Below are 19,319 nucleotides of genomic sequence, written 5' to 3'. Positions count from 1 at the left end.
AGTTGGTCTCTTTTTTTCCGTGTTTCAACTCATATATGAGTTGTGTAATATTACACATAATATGACATGTGTAACACACTTGGGCATACCTAGAATTGTCAGAACCCCCATTATGTTTTTATGATGAAAGATATTACTGTAATTCCCATCAGGTATATCAGTTTTAGATAGGTAAATTGCTTATTGTGTGTAATTCCTAACATAATGGCTTTAGTTCCACCCTTTTTTCCTTCCACTCAAGAGAACATATTAAAAAAGAATTAGTGAGAATAATTTTATAGAAATAACTGCTGTAGTGTATATGTGTGAATGATACATTCCTTCCCTCAGCACTGAAGATTGAACCCAGGGGTGCTCTACCATTGGGATGTATCCCCAGCCCCCAGCCCTTTCTATTTTGGGGGAGTTGGGTAATGGGGATTGAATCCAGGAGCATTTTACCACTGGCCAACTTTGCCAGCTCTTTTTAATTTTTTAGAAAGGGTCTTGCTAAGTTGCTGAGCCTTGCCTCAAACTTGCAATCCTCCTGCCTTAGCTCCCTGAATGATTGGGATTATAAGCATGTGCCACTGCACCCAACTAAAAAAAAAAAATCTTTTTTTTTTTTTCTACATTAAGATTTCGTCTCTGGCTGAGGTTGTGGCTCAGAGGTAGAGCGCTCACCTAGCACGTGAGAGGCCCTAGGTTCAATCCTCAGCACCACATAAAAATAAATAAATAAAATAAAGGTATTGTGTGCCACTACAACTAAAAAATAAATATTAAAAAAAATTTGTCTCACACCAGTCAGAATGGCAGTCATCAAGAATACATAATAGGGGCTGGGATGTGGCTCAAGCGGTAGCGCGCTCGCCTGGCATGCGTGCGGCCCGGGTTCGATCCTCAGCACCACATACAAACAAAGATGTTGTGTCCGCCAAATACTAAAAAATAAATATTAAAAAAAAAAAAAAAAAGAATACATAATAATGAATGCTGGAAAGGATGTTGAGAAAAAGGAACATTTCAATGGATGTGTAACTGATGTGATTCTGCAATCTGTATACAGGGTAAAAATGGGAGTTCATAACCCACTTGAATCAAAGTGTGAAATATGATATATCAAGAACTATGTAATGTTTTGAACAACCAACAATAAAAATTTAAAAAAAAAGAATAAGGCATCAAAAAAAAAAAAAAAAAAGAAAAAGGAACATTTTTACATTGTTGGTAGGATTATAAATTAGTGCAATCACTGTGGAAATCAATATGGAGGTTCCTCAAAAGACTAGGCATGAAACCACCTTATGACTCAGCTATACCAATCCTAAGTGTTTATTCTAAAGAATTAAAGCCATCATACTATAGTGATACATATATGCCCACGTTTATAGCAGCATGATTCACAATAGGTGTCCATCAATGGATGAATGGAAAAAGAATACACACACACACACACACACACACAATATGGAGGGTTTAAAAAATTTTTTTTAAGTTGTAGATGGACATAATACCTTTATTTTATTTATTTATGTGGTGCTGAGGATCGAACCCAGTATCCCATGCATGCAAGGCAAGAGCGCTACCACTGTGCTACAACCCTAGCCCCACAATGGAGTTTTATTCAGCCATAAAGAATAATGAAATCTTGTAATTTTCAGGCAAATAGGTAGAACTTAAGACCATTATATTAAGCGAAATAAGCCAAATCCAGAAGAAAATCAAGGGTCATGTTTTTCTCTCATGTGTGGAAGCTAGAGAGGAAAAAGGAAAAGAAAGGTAGTGGTAAAGGTAGGGATCTCATCAAAGTCATCAGAGGGGGGCTGGAGTTGTAGCTTAGTGGTACAGCACTTGCTTAGCACCACATAAAAAATAAGCAAACACATTGTGTTCATCTATAACTAAAAATATTTTTAAAAACTCAGAGATCAGTAAAGGAAAGGAGGGACCAGGACCAGGTGGTGGGAGGTGGGGAGAAAGGGAAAAATGCTGGGGAATGATATTGGCCAAACTATATTGTTATATTGTGTGCATGTGCAAACATGTAACAATAAATCCCATAATTACATACAACTATAATGCACCAATAAAAATGTGGGAAGAAAATTTTTTTTCATTTTGCAATACTGGAGATTGAACCTAGGGTTGCTCTATCACTGAGCTACATCCCCAGACTTTGTAAATTTGAATTTTGAGATAGGTTTAAGTTCCTGAGGCTGGCCTTGAACTTGCAGTCCACTTGCTTCAGTCTTCCAAGTTGCTTGGATGACAGGAGTGCACCACCACACCTGGTCCCAGCCCTTTTTAGTTTTTATTTTGAGAAGGATCTCACTAAATTGCTTACGCTGGCCTCTAACTTGCCATCCTCCTGCCTCAGACTCTGGAATAGTGCAGAATCACACCCAGTCTGTAATTCACATAATTTTTAAAAATTAAATTATTTGTACATTTTACACTTGTATTTAGTCAGAGATTGCTAGTTACAGGTCCCAGACTGATTATAGGATGCCAGTGTAGGAGACACTCAATTTAGAGCCACTGCCCTCAATACCATTTTACATACTCAGCATCCCAGTCCAAGGAGATCACACAACCCTGATAGAGAAAAATAGGGGTCCTTTGATGCTCTTGTCATTAACAAGATTTTCTTCAGTGGAGTGATTTTGGTGGCAATAACACTTTCATGTTATTACTCTACATCCTTAGTTACCTGTATCTGTCTATATTCTCTCTGTCTCTCTGTCTCTCTCTCTCTCTCTCTCTCACACACACACACACACACACACATTCCCACACATTCCCCACTCAGACTAAAATCTCAGCCTCCCTTCCTTGAGATCTGTTCCTTGTAGTCACACATATTTTAACTTGATAGGTGCTGTATTCATGCTTTAGACCATATTCTTCCTTGGAAGGAATAGGTTAAAAATAAGAACTCTAGTGCATAGGGGAGGAGGACAAGATGGGACTTGAGGAAGAGAATCAGTGGACAGAGCTAAGGTATTAGGTTTTCTTTGCCAGATGACATATTCAAGGTCAGTTCCTTGCACATAATAAGTGCTTATAAATATTTACTGACCTACTGAATTGTGTCTGGACAGATCAAAGTCTCTCCCCCTATTCCCTCAAAAGAATTCTGAACCTCTAAGAGATAATAATATGTGTGTATAAATATATAAATATAAATATATATTATATATATAAATATATTTCTTTTTAAACAGATGAAGAAATAGGTTTAGAGAGATTTTCCATGGTCAAAACAGTTGAAAATAGCTGGACACAGGGGTGCACGCCTGTAATCCCAGACACTCAGATGGCTGAGGCAGAGGATTGCAAGTTCTAGGTCAGCCTGGGGATGTAGCTCAGTGGAAGAGCTCTTATGGATTCAATCCCCAGTATTGGAAAAAAAATTAGGATTAAAACCCAGATTTTTCTCCTTATCTAATGTTCTTTCCAATACACTAAGCTGACTCTGACAAGGAGAGCTAAACTGATCATGAAGACAGAGGCTTCTCTGGGCTTCAGTTTTCTCCACCTAAAATGGAAATAACATGAGGATGAAGGAAGTGGTCTGTATCGTCTACTGTATACAGTAGGCCATCATTTGCTAGTCATTGACTCTGACTCTGAGCCAAATGAAGAATGTTCATCTTAGAAAGGCTAATTGAAATGCCCGTATAGCTAATAAGGGTCATGGTCATGACTGGAGCCCAAAGCTGATGACTTTTCACTAAATTAGATCCTAGAAATATCAGTGGTAAAAAAGAACAGTAAGGAACAACTCTGTTGACTATTCCAAATATATAATTCATACCATTTCTCCCCAGTTCCTAGCCACAGGAGGGGAAAAGAGTCTAAAAATATGTGTTGGTACCAATTTCTGTTTCTGAGATGGGTAATTAACAGCTGAAAACAAAGCTGTTAATTGCCACTGTTATCAATGGGTGGTCCTTCATGTAGGTTGTTGAGATGTGAAAAACAATGATGTCACAGAAGCTATGTGTGTTTCCTGCTTGGCCAACTCACCCTGATAGGTCCAGTCTCAAGAAAGTTCTGGATAGCTGTGGGTAGCAAAGACTGCATAATGGGCCATGGTTATGCCCAGCACCTTCCCACGGACCTATGTGGTATGGTGGGGTACACATCTTCCCCTAGCATTCACTGTGGCCACCAAGAACCAAGTAGCCCCTTTCCTTTTGGACCTTTAAAATTTATTAACTCAGGGCTGGGGTTGTGGCTCAGTGGTAGAGTGCTTGTCTCACATGTGTGGGGCACTGGGTTCCATCCTCAGCACCATATAAATAAATAAAATAAAGGTATTGTGTTCATCTACAACTAAAATGTTTTTATTTTATTTATTCTAATTTGTTATATATGACGACAGAATGCAATTCAATTCATATTACACAAATAGAGCACAATTTTGCATGTCTCTAGTTGTATACAAAGTAGAGTCACACCATGCATGTTTTCATACAAGTACTTAGGGTAATGATGTCCGTCTCATTCCACTGTCTTTTCTACTTTCCATGCCCCCTCCCTGCCCCTCCCACCCCTTAACCCTATCTAAAGTTCGTCTATCCTTCCATGCTGCCCCCCACCCATTCCCATTATGAATCAGCCTCCTTATATCAGAGAAAACAATCGGCATTTTTTTTTTTTGGATTGGCTTACTTCACTTAGCATTATATTCTCCAACTCCATCCATTTACCGACAAATGCCATGATTTTATTCCCTTTTAATGCCTAGTAATATTCCATTGTGTATATAACCACATTTTCTTTATCCATTCATCTATTGAAGTGTATCTAGGTTGGTTCCACAATTTAGCTATTGTCAATTATGCTGCTATAAACATTGATGTGGCTGTGTCCCTGTAGTATGCTGTTTTTAAGTCCTTTGTTTATAGACCAAGGAGTGGGATAGCTGGGTCAAAGGTGCAGCCAATATGGAAAGCAGTATGGAGATTCCATTCCCAGATTTCCAAGGAATCTCCATACTGCTTTCCATATTGGCTACACCAATTTGCAGTTCCACCAGCAATGTATGAGTGTGCCTTTTTCCCCACATCCTCGCCAACACTTTTATTGTTGTTTGTATTCTTTTTTTTTTTTAAAGTATGGAATTTATTTTTTTTAATTTTTTTATTTTTTAATTTTTTTAAATTTTTTATTGTTGGTTGTTCAAAACATTACAAATTTCTTGACATATCATATTCCACACTTTGATTCAAGTGGGTTATGAACTCCCACCTTCACCCCATACTGTTTGTATTCTTAATAGCTGCCATACTGACTGGAGTGAGATGAAATCTTAGAGTGGTTTTGATTTGCATTTCTCTAATTGCTAGAGATGTTGAATATTTTTTCATATATTTGTTGATTGATTATATATCATCTTCTGAGACGTATCTGTTCATGTCCTTGGCCCATTTATTAATTGGGTTATTTATTTATTTATTTTTGGTGTTAAGATTTTTTTAAAAATATTTTTTTAGTTGTTGATGGACCTTTATTTTATTTATTTGTATGTGGTGCTGAGAATCGAACCCAGTGCGTCACACATGCTAGGCAAGCATTCTACCACTGAGCTACCATCCCAACTGGGGTGTTAAGATTTTTGGGTTCTTTATAAGTCCTAGAGATTACTGCTCTATCTGATATGCGTGTGATAAATTGCTCCCATTCTGTAGGCTCTCTGTTCACTTCATTGATTGTTTCTTTCGTTGAGAAGAAGCTTTTTTTTTAGTTTGTATCCATCCCATTTATTGATTCTTGATTTTAATTCTTGCTCTATAGGAGTCTTATTAAGGAAATCAGGGCCTAATCTGACATGATGAAGATTTGGGCCTACTTTATCTTCTATTAAGCACAGGGTCTCTGGTTTAATTCCTAGGTCCTTGATCCACTTTGAGTTGATTTTTGTGCATGGTGAGAGATAGGGGCTTAATTTCATTTTGGTGCATATGATTTTCCAGTTTTCCTAGTACCATTTGTTGAAGAGGCTATCTTTTCTCCAATATGTTTTTGATGCGTTTGTGTAATATAAATAACTGTATTTATGTGGGTTTGTCTCTGTCTCCTCTATTCTGGTCTACAAGTCTGTTTTGGTGCCAATACCATGCTGTTTTTGTTACTATTGCTCTGTAGTATAGTTTAGGTCTGGTATAGTGATGCCACCTGTTTCACTCTTCTTGCTAAGGATTGCTTTAGCTATTCTGGGTCTCTTATTTTTCCAGATGAATTTCATTCTGCTTTTTCTATTTCTATGAGGAATTTCATTGGGATTTTGATTGGAATTGCATTAAAACTGTATAGTACTTTTGGTAGTATGGTTATCTTGACAATATTAATTCTGCCTATCCAAGAACAAGGGAGATCTTGTTAAAAAAATTCATTAACTCAGATGTCTTCATTTCCAGCCCTTTTTATTTTTTATTTTGAGACAGGGTCTCATTGAGTTGCTGAGGGTCTCACTGAATTGCTGAGGATAGCCCCAAACTTGCAATCCTCCTGCCTCAGCCTCTAGAGTCTCTGGAATTACAGGTGTACACCACTATGTCCAGCTCATTAACTCTGATTTTTGAGGGCCCAGTTCTGTGGCAGTGGAGCACGGATGGCTTGTGATAGGGACCAGGAAACTGGTTTGGCCTTGGGCACCATGACCTTGGGCTACCCAGCCCTCCCCCAGACTTATAAAGTAAAATAATTAGATGAAATTATCTAGATTTTTCTCCCATTTTGTGATTTCTTTCCTAAGATGTTTTCTGTGTCCCTACAAATCAATAAAGTTTAAGCAGATCTCATCCCTTCCCTTCATTAATTTACAGTGTAGTGGAATTTGCAACTGTACTACTTTCTTGATAGGCAAACTAATTAATCTGCCCCAGTTGCCTAATTTGAAAAATTGGCATGACACCTAAGTATTGTGAGGACATAATGTACAAACAAACATATGGCTACTATGTAAACACAGCTCAGCACCTGACACTATTAGGCCCTAACTGAGCAGTTACACTTAATATTATAGTTGTTTCTTCAGCGTCTGTGAGGTTTGTGAAGACCCAAACACAGATGCCCTTTGTTTCCACCCTTCCTTGCCTGCCCAGGGGTCAGCACATCAGTGTTTGTCTGGCAAGGTGCCCTGTAGCCGTGTTTCTGTGTGTTAGGAACTGTCCTCTCCACAGAGGAAGTCTGTGTGTGACCTTGGAATCATAGAACCCAGTTCTAACTATCCTGGCACGTTAGCCTGTCCAAAGGAATTGACTCCTTTGGGCTGGTAGGTGTCAGGAGCTATCAGTAGGACAGTTACTGGTGCAGCTTCTGACTGGTTGTGCACTTTAACATACACTCAATAAAATAACTCTGAAAACAAAACAAAAAGCAGTGTCCTTTCTCATCTTCTGAACTCAAGGCCTTACAGCTTGGGGCAGGGATGGGCAGATGCCACGGCAGAGAAGGGGCCTGACTTGGTCCCCACTTCCCTTCCTGTGCCCTGAATCTGTCTCAGCCCATCCTTTCGCTGGTGTGACATCTCCATCCCATCTCCCTCCCTTCTCCTTTAAGGCACTCTCAGATTCTCTGTCCTGAGAACAAAGTCTTCCTGACCCTAATACTTCCATTGCAGGAGGGAGGCATCCTGGAAAGCAGAAAGTTGGGCTTGGAGTCAGGAGACCTACATTCATATCCTTTGAGCCACTTAGTGATCTTGGGCAAATCATGGAATCTCTGTGAGCCTCCATTGGCTCCTGTTTGGGATGGTCTTAATAGGATGGATCTGTTTTCAGGATGGTGTGAAGTGTCAGTGCACCCAGTTGAGCTTTTGGTACAAAATAGTCACTGAGTAAGAGTTAGCCCAGCTTTGGTGACACTGTCATCCTGGATACTTTCCTGGCTCTTCTTTTCTTCACTGTCCACCTGTCCCTGGTCATGATGCCCTCTAAACTCTGGCTTCCTTCTCTCCTGCTCAGGACCTCGTCTATTCCAGCCCAGTGGACACAGCCCGCAAGGTACTGATGATCCTGAGGACCTTCCTGAGGAGGAATGAAGATGTCCAAGTGGATGGTCTCATCCGAGGCCACTTCTTGCTCATCCTGCAACACCTGTTGGTGGAGCATGGGGCCTCCCCGTCAGGAGGTCAGTCTTTAGGTGCCTTGGGTATGTTTTAACCTGAAAGTCAGCCAGGAATGGGCAGCTCAGTCTTGGTGAGGTGTGCTTTAGAAGAGAGAATCAGGGTTATTGCTGCAAAAGAAAAGTCAGGCCAGTGTGACATAATGTTCTAGGTTTAGTGTGTGTGTGTGTGTGTGTGTGTGTGTGTGTAACATAAGTGGGTGTGTTTGGTGTGTGCATGAATGTCCCTACCCTTCACAGCATGTGCTCAGAGCTGTTTGTCTCAATAATGGCAGCACCCAGTGGAAAGAAGAGAGAAATCTGGGAGAGGATGGAAGCCAGCAGTGCCCTGGGAAGGAGTTGGATCTGTGATATGTTGGAAACTCCTAGTAAGATCCAGGATAGTTTCCAAGTCTGGAATGGGACCCCTGGAGTCAAGGAAGCTCAATTTTTGGTACATTATAAAGATATTGAAAATTGGGATGGGTTTGTCTTTCCTATTTTTAGAGAGACTATATATTTTTAACCAAATTTCTGAGCCATCAAGACAAAGTGGGAGAAGATTCATGATGTATTTGGTCCAGTCCTGACTGAGGACTGGGATTTAGAGGTAGATTTAAGAGCATCCGAAGGACCTAATTCTTTCTTTGCAAGGAAGAACCAGACATGTCTAACTGATAATACTGCAGAAGAACCACAGATTTAGTGGGAATGTATAGTGGAAAGGCCATAGGCACAGAATTCAGATGTGGGTTCAAGTCTTGGTCCTATGTCTCAGTCTGTTACAGCTATTATTACAGAGTACCATAGACAGTGACTTAGAAATAACTTAAATTATTTCCTCACAGTTCTGAAGGCTGGGAAATCCAAAATCAAGTTACCAGCAGACTTGGTGTCTGGGGAGGCTCCACTTGCTGCTTCATAGACATCTTACTGTGTTCTCACACAGAGGCAAGGGAAGGAACTTTTTGGAATTCCTTTTCTAAGGGCACTAATCCCATTCACAAGAGCTCTGCCTTATGACATAGTCACCTAACAAAGATCCCACTTTCTAATACCATTACACATTGGGATTAAGATTTCAGCATAGCCAGGCATGGTGTTGCATGCCTGTAATCCTAGTGGCTCTGGAGGCTGAGGCAGGAGGATCATGACAGCCTCAGCAACTTAACAAGACACTAAGCAACTCAGTGAGACCCTGTCTCTAAAATACAAAAAAAAAAAAAATGTGAAGCAAATATTGTTATTTCAACTCTGCAGTTAAGAAATCGAGGCCCACAGTGGCCAACTGGCTTTTTTCTTCTCTTCAAGGTCCACAGCTAGAGAAGGGCAAGGTTCTGTAGTCTGAATGTTTGTGACCTACAAAATTCCTACACTAAAATATTTGCTTGTTCATTCATTTGTACTAGGGATTGAACTCAGGGGCACTTGACCACTGAGCCACATCCACAGTCCTTTCTTGAATTTTTTAGACACAGGGTCTCACTGAGTTGCTTAGTGCCTTGCTAAGTTGCTGAGGCTGGCTTTGAACTTGAGATCCTCCTGTCTCAGCCATTTGAGCCACTGGGATTACAGGTGTGAGCTGCTGTGCCGGCTTCACCTGGTTTTTAATGCATTAAATGAAATAATGAATTTCTGGTACCAATCCAGAGTTATCACTCGGTGTATCTGTTGCCGTGTCCCCCATGAAGAAGGAAGAAGTGGCAAATCCCAAGAAACCACCTGATCCTTTGGAAATAGAGAATTCAGCCTCTGATTCAGGGCTGTTTATGGCAGGGTAAGATATCTGACCTTCAGGTGATCTGAGCTCAGAGTCCTGACCAGCCCTGCTTCTTGACAGCCTCGGGGAACCTGCCGCTGCTGCTGAGCCTCCTCTCTTTGGTACAGCTGAGGAACAAATCAGAGCAAGAACTGGACAGCATGGCCATGAAACTGCTTCACCAAGGTGCCTCCCTGCTTGGGACAGTGCCAAGGGCCCAGGGCTAGACCTACAGTATGCTAGTGTTCTCTTCTTCCTTCCATCCTTTCATTTCTTTGGAAGAAGCTAGCAGCTCAGTCTGTCCCCAGGGGATTCTTGCTGAGAGATCTTTTGGGGGTTCCTCTGCTTCTTCTCAGGGAGTGTTTGGGAAACTCCCTCACCCCCATCGCTGGCCAATACCTGTGTTGACAGGCACAAGCTCTGTAGTAAGGAAGGCCCAGGCTTGCATGTCAGATCAGTCACTAGCTATGTGGTGTTCGGCAGTCACCTTACTTGTACCAAACCTAGGCTCCTCCTAGGGAAGATAATGATACTTCCCTGATGTTGAGATTAGGAATACCTGGTCTGATAGATGCAGAAGGCCACATAGTGCTTGGCACATGGTAGGTCTTTAACAAATACTAGCTGTGTCAATTCACGTTTCCTGGGACCAAGTCAGCTCTCCACCTCATCGCACAGCCGACTCAGCTCTGATGACCCCGCTCACAGTTCTCTAGGTGTCTTTCTTACGCACACCCTTGTCCTCATTGGAACCGTTTACTGTTCATGAATGCAGTCATTGATTCATAGGCAGCACCTGCAGGAAGAATTGTTGAGACAATTGTTTGAAATTAATGGAAAAATGACTTGTTTTCCATGTCTATAGACTCAGGCTTGGGCTATAGGGGAGGAGGGGACACTTTTCCTGCCAGAGCATAGTCCTTGTCAAGAGATGATCAGTGTCAGGCTCAGAAAAGGTCTCTGGGGATGGCTGCAGACCCTGCCACTGCCTGGTGCTTGTAATCACTACTCACCTGTCTGACCAAGGCTACCATCAAGCTGGAAGGAGATCTGTGTGTAACAAAAATAAGCCTTCAAAAGGGCCTCTAACAAAAAGGAGTAAGAGGCTGAAATCTATGTGTGATGTAGTAGCTATTTATCTGTAATATTTATCAGTAATTGAGGACTTTTATTTGAGAGCACTGGGAGGAGAGGACTATGGTTCAAGAGGGGAGATGACAGTGGGGAGAGACCTGCTTGTTGGGTTGACCACAAGCCAATGAGAAGTCAGAATGTAATATGGCTGTTAAAAGTAAACAAGAATTTAGTAAGGTATAGGGAGATAGGGAGTGGTAATTCCCAGGAGGAGAAGGAAATGTTCTATAGATGTCTACTCTTCAGTGTAATATCTGCTCTGTTAAGGGATGGGGAGTGCAGAAGAGGACCTAATCTTGCCTCAAGAGATTACAGGTGGATTTGTTGGGGAGGTGAACTTTGAGCTGAATCTTGATTGCTTACTAATAGTTAAGGAGTTAGCCAGAGGGAGGTGATATGACAGAGAGGATATGGCAAGAGCTGGGAACTGTGCATGATTATGACAGAGTTCCCATGGGAAGACAGTGTGCTCCATTGTTAGGAGAATTGGGAGGCTAGATGATCTCATGGAGCAAGGACTCATGCTAAGGTGATAGGTTGGCCTGGATGACCTCTAGAGACCCTTGCATTCTGGAGTCTGTGACGGCATATACACAGTTAAAGGATGCCCTTGACTAGCTCCACCTGCACGGTCTGTTCTGGCTAATCTGCAGCTGTGGGCAACATCCCTGGGTTATTCAGGTGAAGGGTGTGAATATACCTTCAGGTTTGTCACTTTCCACTGGCTGAAATGTCAGGAGCACTTAGTTTGTGCTTGCTCCCCAAGACTGAAGTCTGAAATCAATAGTTGTGGGCTCTCATCTGTGAGAAGTGTGACTGCTGGTGTGCATTAAAGCCACGGACTACTGCTCAGTAGGCCACTGGAGACTCATTTCTTACAGTGAGCAAACTGTGTGGGAAGTGCAGTCCCAATGATGTGGACATCCTGCAGCCTTCCTTCAACTTCCTGTACTGGAGCCTGCATCAGACCACGCTCAGCAGTCAGAAAAGAGGTGCAGGGGCCCGGGGGGGACAGCGAAGAGGAAGGGTACTGGGCAGTATTTGTGACCCTCAATTTTTTTGTCTTAAAAAAATAACGAGGGGTGAGTGTGTGGCTCATGGTCATAGGTCCTCTCTGGTTCTGAGAACCTGTGGTTTTCAATGATTCTGGGACTCTTAGGGCCTCATGCTAATTCTTTTGTTTATTTTCATATGCTTGAAGCCTCACTAGGTGCTGAACATCTGGTGCTCCTGTGTAACATGTGGCCCTTGCCCTGCCTTTCCCCTATAGCTGCTGCAGTGCTCTTGAGCACCACAGCTCTGATAGAGCTTCTGGAGAAGATGCTGGCACTAACCTGGACAGAGATGGGCTCTCCCACCTGGGCAGAGGCAAGCTCTCCCAGGACTGCACTGCTGTGCTCTGCCTGGCTGCTCACCGCCTCCTTTTCTGCCCAGCAACACAGTGGCAGTTTGCAGGTTAGTCTGTCACTCCACGACTTTGAGGCATGGGATGGCACTTCAAAGAAGTAATGAAAAGCCTGAATTCTGGCCCCAACTCTCTGGCTTCTTAATTGTGTGAGCTTGGCAAGGTACTTAACTACTTCTGAGTTTGTTTCTTTACCTACAAACTGGTGCAAAACATCTCACAGTTGCTGTAAAGTTGATTTAAATTAATCTTTTTAACACACACGAATCATCTACATGCCAAGCTATATTCTTGGAACAAGAGGAATAAAAAAGGAATATAGCATTTTCCCTATGCTTAAGGGACTTGTAGTTCAAGCAAAGCCTCAAAGTAAGAAATATTATACCCAGTGAAGATTATGGAGAAAGACACTCAAGGTAGAGTATATGTGGTAAAGACATGAAGCTGCACAAAGTTAGGACATAGGGTCCATATTTGGAGAGAAGTAATGTGCTCTCTGTGGCTAGAATGTGAGTAGGAGAATGTGAATGGTGTAGGTCAGATTGGACAGGAAGCCAGGAGCCAGCCCATGACCTTGAAATGCTGAAGGGCAATCTGTGAAGTGCCACACATGGTTAGCTGTCTTTGTTAGTGTTCCGGAAGGTGATACAGATAATGGAAGAGCAGTGGGTATATCCACAGGGCACCTCTGTTTCTCCCTGCCTTTCTCTCCTGCGTCTTGTCATCACATGTGCAACTCCCCAGAGGGCTGCTTCACATTCAGGTATCTCCCCAAGGCTGGCTTCTCCTCCCAGACAAAAATCATCCTGGCTTATGGGGTGGTGACAAGCTGCAGCAGATTTACACTGGCAGACCTTGAAGGTTGTTGCATATGGTTGATTTGAGACAGGAATCTTTCCCTGGGACCTGCACCTTGCCCATGGCTCTGCCCTGGCCCTTGACTTACACCTGGCCAGTCACCTGTGTTCCTCTGTCTTTACCACATATACTCTACCTTGATCTGATCATCAGTCCTCGCCCCCTGTGTGGCCAGTTTACCATCTCCTGGTTAGCAGCTCATCCTCCACTGTATGTCCTGTCATCTGTCCTCACTCTCTCTAGACTCCTTTGGCAGTTTTTTTTGTCTTGGCTTGGCCCTCTGCAGCCTTACTCCTGTCATTTCTACCCTTCTTTCCTGTCCGCTGGTCAAGTGTGTGTTTTTTTCTCATCAGCTCTGCTCTTTCACATCTCTATAATTATGTTGGTACTGGGAATAGAACCTAGGGACACTTTACCACTGAGCTACATCTCTAGCCCTTTTTATTTTTTTGAGGCAGGGTTTCCCTAAATTGCTGAGGTTGGTCTCAAGTTTGCAATCCTCCTGCCTCAGCCTCTCAAGTTGCTGAGATGACAGGTGTGCACCACTGCACTCAATTTCATTTATTTATTTAAAAAGTTATTTTAGTTGTAGATGGACACGATACCTTTATTTTATTTATTTTTATGTGGTGCTGAGGATCAAACCCAGTACCTCACAGGTGCTAGATGAGTGTTCTACCACTGAGCCACAACCCCAGCCCTACATTTATTTTTAATACACTTTATTTTAGGAACAGTTTTACATAGATTTGTAGAAAAATCAAGCAGGTAGTACAGAGTTCCCATATAAGTTTTTATATTAGCATGACATCTCCATATTTTTTTAATATTTATTTTTAGTTGTAGTTGGACACAATACTTTTATTTTATTAATCTATTTTTATGTGGTGCTGAGGTTAGAACCCAGGGCCTTGCACATGCTAGGCAAGCACTCTACCACTGAGCCACAACCCCAGCCCTCTCCATATGTTTTTACAGGTTGATTCTTCTGCCAAGAACCTCCTGCTTCCATCAGCCAACAGAGAGTTTTAAGTTTTTTTTTCAGTGCTGGGGGTTAAACTCTGGGCCTTGTGCATGCTAGACAAGTGTTCTACCACTGAGCCAGCCCAACAGGGATTTAAAAAAACTTTTTAATTAATTTTAAAAAAAATTTATACATGACAGTGGAATGCATTATAATTCATATTACACATACAGAGCACAATTTTTCACATCTCTGGTTGTATACAAAATATATTCACACCAATTTGTGTGTTCATACATGTACTTTGGATAATGATGACCATCACACTCCACCTTCATTTCTAACCCCATGCCTGCTCCCTTCCCCTCCCACCCCTCTGCCCTTTCTAGAGTTCATCTATTCCCCCCATGCTCCATCCCACTACCCCACTATGAATCAGTCTCTTTATGTCAGAGAAAACATTCAGCATTTGCTTTTTGGGAATTGGTAACTTCACTTTGCATTATCTCCTCCAGCTCCATCCATTTACCTGCAAATGCCATGATTTCATTATCTTTTATTGCTGAGTAATATTCCATTGTGTATAAATGCCACATTTTAAAAATCCATTCATCTACTGAAGGGTATCTAGGTTGGTTTCACAATTTAGCTATTGTGAATTTTGTTGCTTTAAACATTGATGTGGCTGTGTCCCTGTAGTATGCTATTTTTAAGTCCTTTGTTTATAGACCAAGGAGTGGGATAGCTGGGTCAAAAGGTGGTTGCATTCCCAGTTTTCCAAGGAATCTCCATACTGCTTTCCATATTGGCTGCACCAATTTGCAGTTCCACCAGCAATGTATGAGTGTGCCTTTTCCCCCACATCCTCGCCAACACTTATTGTTGTTTGTATTCTTAATAGCTGCCATTCTGACTGGAGTGAGATGAAATCTTAGAGTGGTTTTGATTTGCATTTCTCTAATTGCTAGAGATGTTGAACATTTCTTTATATATTTGTTGATTGATTGTATATCATCTTCTGAGACGGGTCTGTTCAGGTCCTTTGCCCATTTATTGATTGGGTTATTTGGTTTTTTGGTGTTTAGCTTTTTGAATTCTTTATATTCCCTAGAGATTAGTGCTCTATCTGATGTGCTTGTGGTAAAGATTTGCTCCCAATCTGTAGGCTCTCTATTCACCTCACTAGTTGTTTCTTTTGCTGAGAAGGAACTTTTTAGTTTGAATAAGAAACTTAAATAAGGAACTGCTTTGTGTCAAACTGTGACACAGCCAAGCAGAGTAGTAGTTCCTGCCCTTAGGCAGCTTGTGCTGAGAACAGTGTGACATTCAGTGCATGTTCACCAAGGTTGATCCTCAACTTTCCCTTACAGTTGCTCTGAAGGGAGGATGCAGGAGGTGTAGTCTTCATTTCATGAAGGAAGAAAGTGAGGCAGGCTGATAAAGGTGGAGTGACTTGCCAAGACCACACAGGAAGTGGCAGAGCAGGGTTTTGATTTTCATGTCTAACTACAAGTCTTCTGAGTTAGGTGGGTGGTGGTAGAGCCAGAGACAGAACCACAGATAAAGCTAGTGAAGTCTCTCTGGTGGAGGAGGCCATTGAAGATAGGGGAGATTTGGGAGAGTAGTTAGTTCTTTAGATACAGGCATGATTTTCCTCCTTACACTCCTGAAGCCAGGTAAGTCTGAGAAGACTCTGCATGGCCTTCTCTGTCCCCTTACAATGCAGAGTGTATGTATGTGGTGTGGGGGGTGGGAAAGGTATGGGGTCAGACTATTTTCTGCCTAGGCTCCCAGAACTGGGGCTTAGCCTTTTACCTCCTGCCCTGCCAGGTTCACCAGACACTGTCCGTGGAACTGGACCAATTATTGAAGGCCCTCAGCTTTCCGAAGAAAAAGCCTGCACTGCTGTCAGGTGTGGGCCCTGGAGTCTCCATTAGAAAACGAGCTTTTCCTCTAGATTCTGAGATAGGCCCCCCACCCAAACCAGCCTGTGGTCACTCCATAATTATCTCATCAGTATTGTCTCCTCTCCTGTGACAGAGTTGGGTGGGATGTAGGGAAAGAGGTAGGAACTGGGTGTGAGGAGTCTTCTGCTTTTAGTTGCCATCTTACGTTTCCTGCGGACAGCACTGCAGCAAAACTTTTCCTCTGCCCTGGTGGCCCTGGCACCCTCAGGGTCCCAGCCACTGCCAGCTCCCGAGGATAATATTCTAGCTCCATTGGGAACATCACAAGTGCTGGCCCTGGTGATTGGACTACAGAACCTCCTTGTTCAGGTAAGGCCCTTGCTGAGTGGGACCTTGGCCATGGGAACTGCTTCTCTTAGGGCAATAACAAGAGGGGGTGTTGCCTGTCAAGAGCCTGGTATTCTCAACAGGTCCTGGAGGGTGGTTGGTTGAGACTTTTAAAGCTACAGTGACAGAAATGAAGCATAAATTGAGCTCCTGACTAAGAAGTCCAGGGGTCACAAATGGCCTCAGGCACAGCAGGGTCCCAGAGCCTCAGACAGTGCCATCAGAACTCTGCTTCCACCTTTTGGTTCTGCATTCCTTACTGTCAGCTTTGACCTCAAAAGGATGGTAGGATGAGCAATAGCAGCTCCAGGCTTATATCCTCTCAGTGGAAAGAAACTTTCTCTTTCCCAGAAGTTTTTAGAATTGAGTCTCATTAGCCTGGTGTGGGTAGTGCACCCATCACCATGGCCAGGATGTGGATGTTCTGATTGGCATGGCCTGTGCCTTCTCCTGGAGCTGGAGTGTATGAGTGTATGGCCACCTCTTCACAGCCCACATGGACTGAACCTGAAGGAAAATTGTTACCGGAAGAAGGAATAGATCTTGGGCAAGCAACACAGATGTTCACCTCAGAAGAATGTTTTATAGTTCAGAGTCCTTGGAGATCATTTTTTATCCAACCATTATATACTGAGCCTCTCCACTTAGTATCAGGACCTGTGAAGGGTGTTGGGGGTCCTGGGAGTGGGCCCTGTGTTTGGTTAGTTAGGCTGAATCTTGTCCTGTGTTGCATCTATGCACAAGGCTCTGGGCTCTTCAGGGATCACATAGCTATCATGACAGGCACTCAGCTCTCTTGTTTTAGGTTTTCCATTTTCATACTAGTATCCCCCACCAGAGTGTGAGAGCCTCAAGGACAGGGACTTAGTCTGGTTCATCTTTGTATCTCTTTTCCCTTTGGGGGGCTCAAAACTAGTTAAGAATTCAGGAGTTTGATGAAAATTAATATGTCAGCTTTATTTGCTGATAAACATATAGTGAAGCATGGCTGGGACTTGAATTAGAATGTTTTATTTTGTTGCCGGAAATTTCCAAACATTCAGCAAATATAAGAGAATTTTATAATGAACACCCATCCACCTACCACTTAGTCTCTACCATTAATATTTTGCTATACTTCATCATATCTATCCAAAATGAACTTTTAAACCATTCTTTCTCCTAGCCAGATGAGTTGGCTCACAAGAGAGAAAAAAATGTGCTGCATTACGGAAACGTAGCCAGCTGGCCACAATCTTAAGAGTTTAAGTTTATGGGAGCAGGAACTTTAATTCCTTAATTCTGGGTGGCACTTAATTCAGGTGTTAAGCTAGCATCTTGTCTGTTAGATAAGTCCCTCCTTAGTGCAAGAAATGCTTTTTATCTAATAGGGAGGGGGAAATGATTCCCTTATACATGATAAGAACGTAGAGCTTGGCACAGAATTGGCATCAAGTACTGTTTGTTGAATGAAAAAATGAGGACACATAAAAAACGATATAATTCTAGACATTTAGGCACTCCACAGATTGTAGGAAACACATAAAGCCAGTCCCACAATAACCCATTAACCAATGAATGGATTAATCACCTCCCCAAAGTCCCATCTCTCAAATACCATTATCAAATGCCTTTGGGAATTAAGTTTCCAAAAACATGAAATTTGGGAGATAAATTCAAATCATTGCAGAGCTCTTTCAGGCTGGCTTCGGATTCAAATCTAGCTGCTACATTCCTGGGGAAATTGGGTAAGGGGAAAAGGGTAGGTCTGCCCAGAGAAGAGGCAGATAGCTTTCTTACTCAGAGTTGTCTTTCTGCTTTGGGTGGGAGTGGAATATGTTGTTATAAGATTGGTATTTCAGGAGCTAATTAGTTTTATAGACTTGAATGATCTCAGGATCATTTCGACAGGAGCAGATGCTAATGTCAGGTTAAGGATTTTATGAGAGTAGGAGGTGAGGAGGATGGGAGAGAGAATACAGTGTGCTGAGTAGCCTGCTCTCTACAAGGCACTTGACCATCATATGACTTCTTTATAAAGTGGACATGGAAATAGTCCCAGAGACGTTAAGTAATACACCTGTGATCAGATACCCTGAGGTCAGGATTCAAAGGTAGGTCTTTTTGGTCACAAAATTCATATTCTTTCAGTGTCCCAGGAAGTACATCTTGGTAACAGGAGCTATTGTTATTTGAGCAATAGTCCCTAGTTTTCCTAATGCCCAGCCCCCTGGCTCCTCACCCACCATCTAGGGATTGAATGAATGCAGGGTTAATTAAAGTGGCAGTAGGGCCAGAGCTCCTTATCAGGTGAGAAAACTGTGGCATGCTGACCTATGGCTGTATATAGTCTTGGGTACCTGGGAAAAGGCCAGAATTTATGTATGTATTCATTCATTCATTCATTCATTCATTCACACAACATCTTTGTTTGTATGTGGTGCTGAGGATCAAACCCGGGCCGCACGCATGCCAGGCGAGCGCGCTACCGCTTGAGCCACATCCCCAGCCCCATCATTTCTTCTTTTAAAATTTTTAAAAATTTCAGTTGTAGATGAGACTTTTATTATTTATTTATTTATATGCAGTGCTGAGAATTGATCCCAGTGCCTCACATGTGCTAGGCAAGTGATATACCACTGAGCTGCAACCCCAGCCCCTAATTCATTTCTTTTTATTGTTAAATTATATTCCTTTATATGGCTATATTATATTTATTTATTCCACATACTGATGGACATTTGGGATTTCCAGATTTTTAGCATTATAAATGAAGTTGCTTTTAATACTGAAGTACAAACCTTCTCCTTCTCCTCGCCTTCTTCTTCTTTT

General features: G+C 42.2%; 1 protein-coding gene across 8 annotated transcripts in view; it reads left to right on the top strand.

Moving 5' to 3' along the window:
• Positions 1-19,319, top strand: part of Mei1 (meiotic double-stranded break formation protein 1) — a 77,094-nt gene that overhangs the window by 53,986 nt on the left and 3,789 nt on the right. For 7 of the 8 annotated variants that reach the window (XM_048803071.1, XM_048803069.1, XM_015501852.2 and 4 more), the window contains 6 exons: positions 7,956-8,121; positions 9,935-10,039; positions 11,869-11,979; positions 12,258-12,442; positions 16,045-16,126; positions 16,315-16,490. In XM_048803071.1, the coding sequence (XP_048659028.1) occupies positions 7,956-8,121; positions 9,935-10,039; positions 11,869-11,979; positions 12,258-12,442; positions 16,045-16,126; positions 16,315-16,490 (825 nt within the window). The remainder of the gene's footprint in view (positions 1-7,955; positions 8,122-9,934; positions 10,040-11,868; positions 11,980-12,257; positions 12,443-16,044; positions 16,127-16,314; positions 16,491-19,319) is intronic. The other variant, XM_048803070.1, reaches the window with a different exon arrangement.

The sequence above is a fragment of the Marmota marmota genome, unplaced genomic scaffold, assembly GCF_001458135.2.
Source record: "Marmota marmota marmota unplaced genomic scaffold, marMar, whole genome shotgun sequence".
Classification (NCBI taxonomy): Eukaryota; Metazoa; Chordata; class Mammalia; order Rodentia; family Sciuridae; genus Marmota; species Marmota marmota.
The sequence above is the reverse complement of the archived record's forward strand: the minus strand, read 5'-3'. Positions and strand labels throughout refer to the sequence as shown.